General features: G+C 36.1%; 1 protein-coding gene across 1 annotated transcript in view; it reads left to right on the top strand.

Annotated features, from left to right (window-relative positions):
- Window positions 1–15,981, top strand: part of FAM135A (family with sequence similarity 135 member A) — an 81,697-nt gene that overhangs the window by 54,633 nt on the left and 11,083 nt on the right. Inside the window, exons 15-19 of the mRNA XM_059830984.1 lie at window positions 149–309; window positions 2,035–2,126; window positions 4,174–4,271; window positions 9,899–10,050; window positions 12,143–12,253. Of these exons, the coding sequence (XP_059686967.1) occupies window positions 149–309; window positions 2,035–2,126; window positions 4,174–4,271; window positions 9,899–10,050; window positions 12,143–12,253 (614 nt within the window). The remainder of the gene's footprint in view (window positions 1–148; window positions 310–2,034; window positions 2,127–4,173; window positions 4,272–9,898; window positions 10,051–12,142; window positions 12,254–15,981) is intronic.

Here is a 15,981-nt window from a genome sequence, read left to right as displayed (position 1 = left end):
AAGGTAGTAATTTGATAAATATTTTTTCCTTTGTATCAATTACATAGAAGACAAAGTAAAAAGACAGTAAAAAACTGTATCCTAGGAGACCCTAAGTTTGTCTGGCGATAGTAAATGTTGTTTTATCATAAATACGGTTTCGTTCCAGTTTCCTACAGGCTAAAGAAGAACTGAAGCAACTTAAACTTCCTGGATTTATGTATAGTGATGTTTTCAAATTGGCTTCTTCAATACCTTACTTCAGTATGGAAGAGGATGACTGTTCAGAAGAAGGAATACATCTTATAGTCTGCGTCCATGGCCTAGATGGTACGCTGGGAAATGTGATACTGAATGAGATAGCAGTTCAGATTACTGGTCAGGTTTAGCTTTTGTCATTTGAACTCTGAATTGAACAATTCTGAAATCGGTTCACTGGAGGGAAATGGGAATCTGACATTGTACTACTACATTTGACAATGTGTTCCACGGAATTGTTTAAATTAAGAATTTTATGTAACATGTAAGACTTTCATGCACCCATTTTATGCCATAGTTCACATTAGATATATCTTCCAGTTTTTTATGTCATGTAGGTGCTTGTCCGTATTGTGGTAATAGAATGGAGTTACTAACAAAACAGTTTTGTTTAGAATTTGTCATGTTACATTGTCAAGGAAAATAAAATATGAGTATCTTGTTGGGAAAAAAATAGTATATGTAAAATGCAGTCAAGTGTTTGTAAGGTTTTAAAAGGCTAGATTATTGAATCACAGAATGGTTGAGATTGAAAGGGATCTCTGGAGATTGTCTAGTCCAACTTCCCTGCTGAAAGCAGGGTCACCTACAGCAGGTTGCCCAGGACCCAACCCAGTTGGGTTTTTGAGTATTTTCAAGGACGGAGCCTCTACTGTAGTAGAAATGAGAAAATCTCCTGCTAATTGAAAGAAGGATTGGAAAGTTTAAATAGCTTGAATTATATTCACCTGCTTTTAGTTCAAAGCACATGTGCATGTTAAGAAATAATATCCCCTCTAGTTAAGATACTCATAGCTTTCTGCCATCAATGTTTTTGTCCCTTTTTTGAGAAGCTTCTTAAATTACCAATGTAAGGAAACACAACAGGGCAACAGATAAAATATTGGACTGGACTGTCAGTGCACAGCCTTGTTCGTTTTTCAAATTCCTAAGTTAAAAAAAAAATTAAAATAACAGAATAGCTTTTCTTTCTTCCTCTGGGCAGAAAGCATCCATTGTTAAGTGCTTTTAAAACGGAACTCAGAAGTATTCCTTCTTACTAGCATAGATGTTCAAGTGCTGTTGAGTGCCTAGAATTGACACAAAAGTTAACTTGACCAAAAAAACTGTTTCTAAAAAAACATGTCTTCGAAGCCTTAAAAAAATCCATATAGTTAGAATTTTCTTATGAAGTGGCGAGTTCATGCAAGTTCTTTCCTATTAATAACGCAGTTAAATAAAATTCTTCTTCTCTAATTAAGGCAGAAGGGGTACTCTTTCTTCAAAAGCATATATGATCATTGATCTAGAGAAATCTTCAGGATGCTAATTAAACTAGCATTTGTTGTCTTGGGTACCAGTCCAAATGTATCTTTATCTGCTGACAGTCCACTCTGCCTTTTCATTCTGTGAAAGTGTTTACGACATGCCCTTATTCCTTGCTCCTTCACTGAATTCTTTAAGCTAGCTCTGAGTTCTTTAATTGACTTTTATCGAAGTTAATTAGGTTTCCAAGAATGTAATGTCCACAACGCTATGTATCTGTTGGATGCCAAGACAAAATCAAACATAACTTCCTAAATCCTAGCTTTTTTAAAATGGTGTCTGCATTGAATGTCATTTTTATAGACCATTTTGTCACTGCATTTGGCATTGCAGTTTAGCTTCCCAAGTCTTACTGAATTTTAATTAGGGCTGAGAATATCATTAGCTGTGTTTATATTTAAAGTTGTGCTGTAGGTTCATTTCAGCATTCTAAGTGCTTTTAATGCAAGTTAACTTCACAGTATCTAACTCTTGATTGTCTTTCCTTTTAAGGTAACAGCGCAGATCTAAGATTAGTGAAGACTTACATTGAGCTAGGGCTGCCTGGAGGGAGAATAGATTTTCTTATGTCCGAAAGGAATCAGGTATCTGCCAACAAAAAAAGAATTTTTGTAAAGCAATAAACAGTATACATCTTCAGACATGTTTATTTAATGGCACTATCATGTTGCAGTTTACCATATTCTGTATATTTTATTGTATTCTCATGGAATCCATGATTTGATCTGTGGCTTGTGTTACAGTAATTACAAAACCTAGTAGGATATCGAAGGTAAATATACAAAGAGTATCATTTGTTGCTGACGTTTTGTTGTGTGTACTGATATCTCCTAAGTTCTCAGCATAATCTGTTAGGATTCTAGATAAAATACCCTCGATATTAATTCTAAAAGTGGCGATAGTGAAAACTGGTGTGGCAAGAAGGGAGATGTGTAATTTCATAGGATCTGAGAAATACAAAATACCTGTCTCTTGTTCTTTTGTCAGTGTGCTGCAAGATCCACATCATGAAACTGAACCAATATCAAATTACCTCTTGTGTGAAATTTTTGTGAGTTTTATTATTTTCAGATGAAGTAAACTTGACAAAGCACAGAAGACCAATTTTTGCTTTGTGTGTGTGTGTGTGTGAAATTTGTATTAGACACACTTCAGGGATGAATTAGAACAAAGAGTCTCTTCAAACAAAAGGTTTATTTTGGTGTAGTTGCATTTTTCTGGCAATAGCTGCTGCGATGCTTTGCGAAACAGGCTGGATAAGCACCAAGCCATGCTGTCTCTTCTGTAGCCCTATAGTTTTTGGCAATCAGTAGTTCTGAAACTTTCTGATTTGGGAATTCCATTGAGACTGCTGAGCCTAATAGCTACTGACAGACTTCTGTCCTTAATGTTGGCTGATTCTTTTTGAATGTTTTTACTTAGAGTCTCCACAGCCTACAGTTGAGAGTAGTTCTATGGTTCATATACATTACAAATTCAGTTGCAAACAAGGAAATTTAAACAAAACCCCCTACAGCTTGTTTTTAAAAAAAAATGGTCAATAATCATTCCCCATTTTTTGCTTCAGTTAATTAAATATTTTGTAAACAAGTATAATTTCTCCCTCAGGAGGCAACTGAAGAGAGATAGCCCATTCAGTATGTCTCAGGATCACATGTGAAACGGTTTCTGGTCATCTGTGATATCCTTCCCTGCCCGCTTTCAAATTTCTTGTCATTTAAAATAGGATGATCAGAACTAGACAGGGCATTTAAGATACTTGTGCAGTATGAACTTACAAAATGCTATATTGATATTTTCTGTTCTTTCCTTGCTTTCCTAACGTAGTTGATTATATAGAACTCAGATGTATAGATTATTGTTTGCATATATGTTTAGGGCTGTTTTTCCTTACATAACATTGTTTTGCATTTCTTGCCATTTTATCACCCAGGCATGCAGTACTATAAGATTCTTCTGAAATTCTGGTTGGTTCTAGATTTGACTATCCTGGATATTTGGTTTTGTCTCCAAACTCTGACATCTCATCTCCTCCTTCCCTTTCTTGTTCATTTATCAATATGTTGAACAGCACAGATTTCAGCACAGATCCTTTGGAACTTGCGTTGAAATGTTTTAGGCAGCCTTTGCCTACTCTTTTCTTAATTTCTTCCTGCTAATCATTGTAGAGAAACATCTATCAACTGGGAATAAGGCTTTAAGGATTTTTTTGTTTTGAATAAACAGTACTAATGTAGACTCTGCTGTTGCAGTAATTGTCTCATTTCTATTTCATGGGCAGTATGATTTAGTTCTGAATATGCAGTTTGGTCTTCTGTTTCACTACAGATAAGTTTATGTGTAGGGGAAGGCTTAGAAGTAAGGCTGGCTGTGTAATGTTAAGATTTGTTCTGGTGTATTAGAAGAAGGTCTTACAGTAAAATGTGTATCACTTTATTTCATGTTATAAGAAAAAAAATTGAAAAAATTATAATAACTAGCTGTAGTGTTTGTATTCAGAGTTAATATGGATGCTTTTATTTGTGTGCTGTTGATCAAAACACTGGGGAATAACAATTCAGACTGAATGCAGAATGTGTATTGCTGCATTAGAAAACACAGTTGTTATTTTTTATTTCTTTTATTTTACAGAATGATACCTTTGCTGATTTTGATTCCATGACAGATCGCCTTTTAGATGAAATTATACAGTATATACAAATTTATAATCTAACCCTTTCAAAAATCAGGTAATATCTGTTCTATACTATTTATAGAAATAAACTTAAAACTAGAGCCCTGTGTTGTTCTGAACTGTGATGCTCAAGAACAGGCCAAAAGAGAGATGGGAAAGAGAAATTCAGGGAGGGGGAGGAGTAGGGGAAAGGAGGACAAAGGAGAGAGAGAGGGAATTACTGGCTGAAAGAAGACTGAACAGTGTTGTAAGCTCACCTAGTCCTGTTGGTGGTTTTAGGGCAGAGTTAAGCATTACATTTAAGGAACTGCTGTCCTGTGCTTCCTCAGATCCTGCATGGTAGGGTTCTGCAGAAAAACAGATAATATTTTGAGAAAGTCAAAGGAAACTGTAATAGCGCTATGTCAAGGTAAAGTTAGCTTTCTTCTAATCTTACAGTCTCTTCACCAAGTATGACCTAGCAGACTGTCTATGTTGTCATTCCTACAGGGAAATTCCATCTTACCTGTGATGTTGAAGAGCAGCTGCCTGAAAAAAATATTTTATCATTTTGACATTTTCTAATTGTTTCATCTGCTAAAAAGCATGTTTTACATCATAATAGGAGGCTCATCTCAGTCTATACATTCCTGTTTCCTTTTTCAGTTACTTCCAGGGAATACCTGTTCCATTTATTTTCTCAAAGTAGGGTACAGCATTTGGGCAAACTACCTTACTAACTCGGCTGTGTTGCTGGAGTTAGCTCATCGATAGATGAAAGGAGCAAATTTCAAGCCTGACTTCATCCATTTGTTTAGGCATCCTCAAATTATACATCTGGAAGGTTTTTTAACTTGCTAGTCACGTGCATTTCCTACAAGTTTCTGCATACTCATGCATTTGGTAGGCCTTATTCAGCTACAGAAAACATCTAACATGTTTAAACATAATCTCACTTTTTAAACAAATATTCCTATTTTGAGATAGACAAGATTTGACATGGTAATTTTGTCTAAATCGATGATGTAAAAAAAAAAAAAGCACTGTGTGATTATATTTGTGTTACACAGACTGCATGTTAGCACCCTCGGGACGGAAGAGGAGAGTTCTGTAACCCACCAGCACATGCTGACATCTCTCTCATGCTGTGGTCAGAAGGCTGTAACGAGCAAACCCACCCAGTTACCTTCTCATTGTTCATACCTGAGAATTGAATTCTTGTTTGCTTCTCTCATAAGACTTTAAATTTGTTAATATTTTTTTCAGTTTTATTTATTACTTGTCACTTGAAAGAAAAAAGAAATTACCAATTTTTATTTTAGTTTCCTTTTCAAGGTGTGTACTTGTGTTTGGCCCTGCTGAAGCAGAAGTCTGCATCTCTCAACTTTAGCTTTTCTTATGAGACAGTTAAACCTATCAGCAAATTCTGCAGCTGTTTCCTGGTAGCTACATGAGAGAGCTTTCAGAAAGAGATGTGCTTACATGCAAGTCCTTGAAGGGATGACCCAGAAAACCCAGGAAAGTACTATTGAGAACCCTCTGTTCAAGTAGCCGATGCGTTCCTCCCTGTTTTTGACTGTCCCACAGTAAAGAAGGCAGACTTTGTGCTAGTTAGCCATACTCTCCCAAATGATGCTAGTTTCTCCTCATAAAATCTCCCTGTCTACTAAAGGAAATGTTCTCTGTACGAGTGCTGCTCAATAACTGAGTCAAATTACAAATCAGTCTCCAGACCTATAATGATTTTGTATGGCAAAAAAGCTGACATCATTGTGTGACAGAAATACCTGTTCAGTCCCTCTTCCACACTCAAAGTCTTGTTACGGGCAAAAGGGAAAATGCTTCATATGCAGAGCTAAGAATTTATTGTTAGTCCAATTAGTGTTTTAATAATCATAAAAATGTGGCAATAATTCAGTTACAGTGCTACTAAAATTCATAGTCCAAATTAATGCATAGAAGTCCCATTATTAATATGGCTAAAGTTGTTATACAGAAACGTTTTAGTATCTTTTCTCAGGTGGTAGGCTCCCCTTCCAGCAGCTGTCTGGGTCCTAAGATTGTAAGTTTCCGTTTTCCTTAAGCAGTGGGACATCAGCATCCTGCGGCTTCAGTGTAAGGAGAATGATGTTCACGGTGGGAATTTCTGCCTCCTTGGCCTTGGATCTGCCTGGATTTATATTCATACTTTCAAATTTTCAGTCTGCCCACATGCTCTTTCTTTTGTTTCCCATTTGCTCTTTTCTTTTTTCTCGTTCTGTGTTGTCCCTAACACTGGCTTTCTTTCCTGAGTTATAAGATTGTGCTTCTGCAGTCACCATTAATAGACCATTGGGGACCTATGGCAGATGAAACCTGTGTCCGCACTCTTCCACACCACACTTTATTCTAGTGGTACACAGTTCAAGCCGTACAGAATAACTACTTGTTATTAATAGAAACTACAGTGAAATCAAAGCAACTTCAGGCCTGACTTGTTACTTCACTGCCAGACAATTGTTGTCACAACTAAAACAAACTAAAATCAGCTCAGGCCAAGACAAGTCAAGAGAAGTTCTGAGATTCTGCGCTGTTGGGTCAATGCAAAGCCTCGTGCCTTCAAGTTATGGCAAAATCCTATTTATTGTGCTGTGTTCTTATACTGAGATAAGAAAAGGCACTCCCTGTACCATTAGAACCCAGAGCCATACTACAGTGTCAACGTCAGTGAACCAACATTTTTGGTATTGCCAAAGCTAATAGCAGCTATTGCACCAGTATGCTACCCAACATGTGTGTTGATCTCCTCTGAACAAAATCTTAGTGCTCACTGCAAGTGTGTAGCAAGCATGAACTGGAAGCTTGATTCAAACCAATAGCAATTTGTCTTATAAATCAACTGTTTGGTAAAGAATCACAGAATACTTTAGGTTGAGGGGGACCTCTGGAAGTCATCTTGGACCAGTTACCCACTTATACCAGTGCCACCTTCAAAGTTAATGCAGCTTTGAAGAAAGTGAAATTGTTCAGTCATACCCATTCAAGTTTTGAGTATCTGTGAGGGTGGAAGCCTTTCCAGGTCATCACATAGCTAGGAAATAAACCACATGCTCTTCTAGTGTAGTTTTTCTGAAACTGTTTTCTTTGTGTCAGGTCTTAACATAAATTTCTGATGACGTGTACTGGACTTTCACATCAGTTGGATTATTCAACTCGTCATCCTCTTCCTTAAGTAACATTGGCAGACAAAAAAAGAAAGCAATTTTTAATGCTATGCATATATTAAAACATCTCTTCATTGTTTCAGCACGTTTTTCATTATGGCTTTTGATGTTTTGGGGGTTTTTTTCCATGAATATTTATAGTTGGACAGGATTTTTCATTTGTAAGCACAGAATAATGAGATAGTTTTCCAGTATGATCTGAAGTGGTAGACTTGTGCCATAAAGCGCATGTAAATACTACAGTACAATTCTATTACTTCAGTGTGTTAATGATACCTTGTATTCAAAAGATGGTAATATTGCCACCTACTGTTCAGAAATGCATTGGTTTTGCAGAGCATCCCACAGTTGCAGGTATCTGAAACAATGAGTGGGATGGGTTACGTTTTTGTCTCACACTTTCAAAACCCGTTTTGAAGGGTCTTCCTTTTCCTCCCTTTTCTTTTTCGATTTGAGCAAATCCTTAAACCTTTCTCTATTGGAAAATAATATTAAAGGGTTATTACATGTTTACCTAAACATCTGAATTTGAACACAATATATTACTGTAACCTGTGTTATTTTTCCTAAGTCTTTACAAATTAAGAGCAACTGTTTAATCTTTGAGGTACATTCACATCGCTAATTGTGAGCACCTTTTTTTCCTCAAATGGATCTTTCATGTTTCTGAAGTTTTGGTTCAGGTATGCCTGTATTCTTGAGGATAATAGGGTTGATTTATGGATCACTGTTTTTTCCAGTGACGAAATTGCCCTTTGTTATGGTACAATATAAGAGTTTCTCATCCTTTTATGACGTTTAATAAATAGTGAATGAACTGTCAGAGAACTGCCAAGACAACATCTCTGCTAATGTTCAGATCTTCTTTAGAAAATAATCTTTTACTCAAGTGCAACAGTGTGATGCAGATCATCTTCAGGATAAACTCACAATTTCTGTGGACATTTTCTTGTTCCTAAAGAAGTCTACAGTTTTGTTTTTCTTGTATGGACTTTATGATGTACTCTGAGAGAATGGTTTTAAATTTTAGCATTCAAGAGAGTCAGCAGCTCAGTATTTTGTTTTGCAAATGCACTGCTGGTGTGCTGACAGCACAGAGGATACGATACGTATCTTTCATTTCTAAATTAGTTAGGCAACCATAGCAAGCTGCGGCAAAGAATTTCTGATATTGCAGCAATTTTGAAAATCTAGTAGTAAAAGCAAACGGGAAAAATATACATAGATGCTTAAACTGTGTATGGGTAAGGAACTAATAGCCTATTCTGTCATGCAAATGTATAATTAAGTCAGAGTTTAGGCGTTCAGGGGAGGCCCTGCCATTCTATAACCTAACATTTGAGTTTTTTCATTTAGCTTTAAATTGAGATTTTCAGAGTCAATAATTCTTGCTTGGGAAGCAGTTAAACAGTATTTTACACAGATATTACTGGTAGCTTTGTTTTAGCTATTTTTGTTGACAAATGTAGTGATACGGAGCAAATGGGAAAGATGTTCTTGTGGGTGTAATGTTGTGGCACATATATGATCCAGCCGTGATAGTTCTACTGTATATTTTTGGATGGTTGTTTTCTCCATGTCCTAAGATTACATTTGTAAAACAGGAAGACACTTTTCCCCTCTAATTTTGTGAGTCTTGTCTCTACCATGTCCTCTTTAAGTCAGTGCCTAGGATGGTGTGGTCCTTACCTCAACAAGGATCTGTAAGCATATCTGCATAGTAACTAGAACTGCTTTATTTTGTAGTGTCCCTTCTAAAGAAATGCTTTATACAGACTTGTGGGTACAACAGTAGGCACCTCAGATTACGTAATAATTATACTTAGACACATGAAGAGCTAAAGAGTCCCATCCATCTTTCCCCTAACTCACTTAACCAGGGAAACAACTAAATGTAATATTCTCCTGGCAGACAGATATTCTTCAATTGCCTCACTCAAGCTGATAATCACGTATTTTGGTCCAACTGCTAAGCAGATTTGAGATGTTGCTTCTATTTTAAAATAATCAGATTCAGTTAAGTAATGGTTTTCCCCCTTATAGGAGTACTTTTGGAATCCTTCTCTGCTAGGTTGTTTCAGTAACTCTCATGCATTTGTCATATTGAACGCCATCACATGCGAAAGTAGTGATTTATTCAGTCATGCACAGCTCATAAAATATTTTCTGAATACTTGGTGCTAAGGGAAATAAAACCAGAAATAATCTTGGGTTTGTGTGGAAGGATAGTTTGTTTTCACTAGCTTTTCAAAAACGACGTATAAAATAATTCTGGAGGAGCTCAGAACTTGTTTGTAACAAGTTTGTGCAACTTGGGAAATACGGACAAGCTATGTTTTCTGTGTGACCTAAAATACAGGCTTCTGAATGGAAACCTCAATTAATTTTTTTTTCCCTATGCTCTTTCAGCATTTTATGATAGTTTTATTTTTCTCTGTTTAAAAGAAAAAAAAAGATTGCCATCAAATTTTATGTTATACTGTTTTTTCTTTTTGAACAGCTTTATTGGACACTCACTGGGTAATTTAATAATCCGTTCAGTACTCACAAGACCTCGATTTAAATATTACCTCAACAAACTTCATACCTTCCTGTCTCTGTCTGGACCACATCTTGGTACCCTTTACAACAGCAGTGCTCTTGTTAATACAGGTAAAGTATTATTTTCAGTAGTATAAGTTTAGGGGAGATTTTTGAAATGCACTTAGCAGTTTCATCTGGGGTGCACATTTCTGCATTGCTTTGATTGTGAGAAAGTGCACGTTTCACTGTCTTAAGAAGAGAGAAGGGTTATAAAAAGAAAGTATCAATAGAAGGTTGTGCAAGAGATGGTTGACATAAGCGTTTTCCTGTATGTTTGATTCAGGTTTTCTATTACACCATAAAGAAACTCCAGTTTTAATGTGCTGAGCTCGATTTATTATAAACTGAATTTTAATATACTTAACCTGCAAAACAAGTAGGTAAGATGCACTAAAATAATTCTGAAGTACTACTAGTGTCTTTTATCTCTCAAAAATGTCTTACAGTAAATCTTACAACCTGCAGTGTGTTTCTGCAGATGTGTTTGTACCTTATGAATGTCTGTTTTTCTGAAGATTAAATGTAGTTCTAGGAGAACTTGTAGAAACTGCTGACTTTTGAAATAAACGTTAGAAAATATTTTCAGATAGCATCAAATTTTTAAATGAAAACTTGTTTCTGAGATTACCACCTACCTTGGAGAGCCCAAACCCAAAATGAGTAACACTTATTGTCACTAAATATAAACATGCTCATTAAAATCTTTAAAAACACCCTTGAAATCATTAATTACTTTGTTTACTGCCAGTTTATTTATTGATTGTTTTATTATTTTGTTTCATACAAAAATGAGGAGGAAAAACTTTTAACTCACATGTCTTGAGCTTAGGAAAAGTGGACAGGAATTGCTGGCGAACTGGAGTTAACTGTTCACAGAATCACAGAATCACTAAGGTTGGAAAAGACCTGTAAGATCATCAAGTCCAGCCATCAACCAACAAACACTACCAAGCCCATTAAAGCATGTCCCCGTTGGAATTTATAGAAGCAGGGGGAACATGAGAGCTCTTTGAATGTGGTTGAAAGAGTACCGTTTATAGCCCTCAGTACACTACCAGTGAGCTTCCCTTCAGGATTAAGACATCTACAATATAATTCACTATGGGCACCTACTGGGCATTTAACCTAGTATATCTGTGGACAGTTTCTTTCACATATTTTAATCTGTAACTGAATCTTGCCCAAATCAACCGAAAGTGTCAGCATTACTTTGCTTTTAGAAATTGCAGTTTTCCAGGATACAAGGAGGCAGAGCTGTTTGCTTGTTTATATAATCACCAGCAAATGGCTTTCAGTTAACTAAAGTTCAAGCTATCAAAGTATAATCCAGAATATATTCACTGAAAAAATATGGATTTCTGGAGTATTTAGTCTCTTATAGTTGAAGACTGTACAAAATGCCCTTTTCAAATAATAATCTTCCCCTATGTTTCAAACTCCTTAAGATTTTGAAAAATACCAAGATAATGGGTATTGAAGTCTAAATTACTGTATTGTATGTATACATTAATAACCTTCAATAAATTCCTTCAGTAAAAGATAGTAATTTCCTTGAGGGTTGAATCAACACATTCTTGAGGCTGTAAGGGCTTGGTTGCTTGCTTTTCTTTTGCTTGGCAAGGGAGAGAAGGCCAGTTAGCCAGCTGGCTTTGCTCATTGACTAATAAAGAGAGTACAGCATCACAGAAAATATAATACTATGATTTTCCTCGCAGAAAGTTCTGCTTCCTTTGTTCAAGTTATATTTAATGAATTCAGTGGTTCTATAAAGTTATGTTTAGATATCTGAGAAGTAGCGCTTGTTGTTTAGTGCTACATATTTCAACACCAAAATGTTCTAATATTCTGTAAATTATTGAAATAGAGTTTGTATATTGCCTTATGGCTAACTTATTAATGTATTTTCACTTTTTGTAAGTATAGGTGGTTTTTTTAGAAATGCATGTACATTAGTGGAAATAATGGTCTTCATGCTTATATATAGACAGGAAAGAATAATGAACAAAAATTTTAAATGTTTCTGGGCTTGACGATGCTGACGTGAAAAATAAAACTAACATCTGAGGAGCTAAATATATGGACTTTACGTACTTTTACTTACGTTTAATTAGTATTTGTATTTTATTGTGGATCTATACTCATGTTGTACCTAACGATGCAGGACTGTGGTTTATGCAGAAGTGGAAGAAGTCTGGTTCTTTATTGCAGCTGACGTGTCGAGACCATTCAGATCCACGACAAACATTCTTATACAAACTTAGTAAAAAAGCAGGTAAGCTTTGTTAATACTTGTCATCTTTTAAACGTCACTCTACATAAATGTGAACAGGAAACATAGAAAAAATTTTCCAACAAGCTTCTGTTTCAGTTTATGTAAGAGTTACTTTGGCTTTAGTCCCATATTCTTCAAGTGAAATAAACAATAAACCATTCATGTTGCAGAGATGGGCCATTGGTTTGATACTTTCCTTCCTAACTAATGAGCAGAAGTTCTAGCCACTACACTGGGATGTGTGTTTGTGTGTGTACATATATGTATGTGTGTGTATATACAGATAGATAGAAAAAATCAGCTTACTATTGAGCCACTGAAGCTAGTGATTTCAGTGTGATTAAGTCAAGTACATACACACTCATTTAGGATTACCTGTTTCTGTATCTTATTTTTCTTATCTGTTCTATAAATGTGAAATTCTGCTTTAAAGTTTTTGCTAACCTGTCTTTTATTTCCTTATTAAGATGGTCAGGGAAGACAAAAACTCATTTTGATAAAGGAGAAGTTGTACTTAGCATAATAGCTACAAACTAAATTAAAGTATTCATACTATATCATTCATACAATTTTCTCTGGTTTGAATATTCTTATTTCAGTTGTTGGCTGAGAGCCAGTTTTGGCAGTGGACAGTGTGCCAGTTGGGGGGTAGTTTCTATTAAGTATTTTGAAGTTATTGAGGATTCATCCGACAGGTATTTCTAAATGTGTGTCAGGCAAGCAGTTGTGGAGTCAGAGATACTCATGGTGTTTTGTGAAAAATCTGGCCACGTTTCTCCATCAAAATATTTGTAGGGTGTCGCAGCTGAAATTTTCTTGAGAGCAAAGCAGTACAAAGATATGGGAAGGGAAAGACTGACATCTAACTCTTGAGATGTTCGAATATAAAACTTACAGGACTTGGAAGAAGCAAAACAGAATAAGGAGCAAGAAGAAAAATCATGGATAAGATAGAATGTTGATGAAAAACTGATTTTAGAAAAACTTGGGATCTACTATCACAAAGTGATTTTGTTGCTGATAAGTTGATATTTAAGGCTGAACTAATATTTAAAGGTGAACTGCAAAGTTAAAAATTATTGGAACAACTGGACCACCACCAGCTGAAGTGCTCTCAGTGTAGCTTTGCAGTCTTTTGAAAATAAATGTTTGATCCTAAACAGAAGTTACGAGCTTCTGAGAAGTTACACAGTGGATGCTCCCCCAAAGACTGTGGGACCTGTGTTATAGAGATAATCAGATTAATTACTCGGTTCACTTTAAAGAATTTGGTATTCCTTGGTTTTATGTGTATATATCTCAACATGACTAGAGACACTGTTATTTGAATGTAGTTGTCTGTTCTAGAAATACGACGTGTTTTCTAACGACAGACCTCTATATGACAGGCTTTTTGAAAGACCTGGATAGCATTGTCTTAAGAGTCATGACATGTTTCAGACTTTATTCCCCATAAACTGTAGAAGGAGCCTAAAAGTCTTAGGGCTCAGTTTCCTTTTTCTGTCTTCTTACTGAAGAGATGGAAAGAGCTGTATCTTGGGCCACAGCCTCATACATTGTCTTGTTTCCAGGACCTTCAGTGAGCTTGGTGAGAGGCTGGGGGAGAAGGAGAAAGAAATGTGAAAGTTTGATAATTTTATTTAAGGAGAAAAGAAAGCAAGCTTTACACTTCCCTAAAAGAGAAGGAAGAACATTTCCCTTTGAGGGTTAAGTTAATATACCGTATGTACACTGTAGGTGTTGGTGTCTCTAACTCTTGGTACCTGTACAAGGCATGCTCCTGTCCTGCCATCTCTTTGTTCATTCAGTGGGCATACCGTATTGGCTGTGCTTGACTCTCAAACACCAGATGAGAAGAGTTTGGGATTCCCCTAACTGTACAGTTTCTCTTCAGATTTTCAATCCAGAGAATTTGCATACTGTTTTGTATAGGGATTCTAACCATAAGTGTTTCCAGGAACCACTTTATCCCAGACTAAATGCAAGAGATTGACAACACTGTTGAGAAGTATAGCCCTGATTTTGCAACTTCTGTTCATTTTTCTAATCCTATAGGAAAATAGAAGTCTAAGATGGAAAAACATCTGTTGCTACTTAATGTGGTATCTTCTTCAGATGCTGGCTTTGCAGCTGGGAAAATCCCTAAGGCAGCAAAACTTGCTACTATTTCAACTCTGGTGTGGTCCAGTGGTTTCAAGATTATCCCTCAAAGTGGCTGAGGATCCAGCAGGTGATGTTTTGAGGGTTTAGGTCTCAGCCACGTTGTCGTATGGTAGTTTGTGGCTCTAGTTCTCAAGTTTGCCAGAGAACATCTCTGTTTAATGCATTGTCTTTTTGCTTAACCCCAAAAGGGATGAAGTTCCTACTTTCTGTCAAGCATTATAGGTGAAAGTACAGTTGAGCATCTCCTCTTCCTCTTCTTAAAAAGAAGCTCCAATAAGTACTAATGCTTGGCACTATTCAGAAACAAGAGATTTGGGCTCATATCCATTCTCTGTTCTAAATCCTGGAGCAGTACCCGCTAATACCAGAAACTTTGCAATCATGACCACATTTCTGGTAACTCTTTCTCAGTGCTGCTTCTATCACAACAATGCATTCTAGGACGATCTATGACAAATATTTTTAGCAATCATGCTTCTTCCTCTCTGTTTGGGGCCAGGTTGGGCTTCATGGCTGGACATCACCTCAGCCTCTTGGATGTCATAATCAGAAGGAGCACCAGTCACTTTCTCTGCTGCTGCCAAAATTTCTGAGCTCTTTCTCTTCCCAGAGATTCCTCTCAAAAGAATCTGTTCTGAAAGGAGTTTTAAGGCTTTAATGCAGAAAGCCTACAGAATATTCCATCAAGAGAAGCAGGTTTTGTATGGGACATTGCAAAAAGAATTGTGAGTCTCCTGAGCATATGCAAAATTCTCACCTAACAATAGGTTCAGACTTCAAAAGCACCTTCGCAGCTGAAAAATTAAACTGAAAAATCATGAATATATCATTAATAAATCCCTCCCATCTATATGATGCAACTCTTCCTTAGTACAATGTAAGTCAGTCTGTCATTAGTTGCTGAAGGAATAGTTAATGAGAACTTGCTCTTTTCAGTTTCTTTAGGTTCTCTACTGCAGTTTTCCTTGACTCTAAAGATCTTTTAATAGGATTTTTTGAAAGCATCCAGTAAGAAACAAATAGGTTTTCCTAACAGTTATAGTTTTTACAGTGCTGCTATTTGTGTGTTGTATTTAATTCTTTGATAGGAGTGAATGGTAATTATCCACTTCTGAGATAAAAGTGTGACATATACGTGGTTCGTACTCAAGCAGTAGATGCTTATTATCATTAGGTGTGGTCTGATTATTTTTTTTATTTTAAAAATAGCTGGGGCCAAGTCAAGTTTGTTATTTGCCAGAAAACTTGGTGTAAATTGGTTAATATGCTATGTTGTGCCTGGTAAATATAACTACATGCTGGAATAGTGATTCATCTAAGTGAGAAAACTTGCATTAAAAAGTTATTATTGTCATTAATTGATGTTAGTGTTCTTAAATGAAATGTGTTCATCTAAACACAGTTATCTATGATGTAGAATGTGTTCATTTCGTTGTTCTTTTAGAAGTGTATCTGGATAAGAGTTTTGTTTGCAGAATTTCCTCAGATCTAGTATTGGAGATACAGTTAGCTGTCATTTAGCAAGTGAACTCTAGGAACATTTCAGTTTCATTTCCAAGTAATTT

The sequence above is a fragment of the Gavia stellata genome, chromosome 2, assembly GCF_030936135.1.
Source record: "Gavia stellata isolate bGavSte3 chromosome 2, bGavSte3.hap2, whole genome shotgun sequence".
Lineage (NCBI taxonomy): Eukaryota > Metazoa > Chordata > Aves > Gaviiformes > Gaviidae > Gavia > Gavia stellata.
This window is presented reverse-complemented; position numbering and strand designations above follow the sequence as displayed.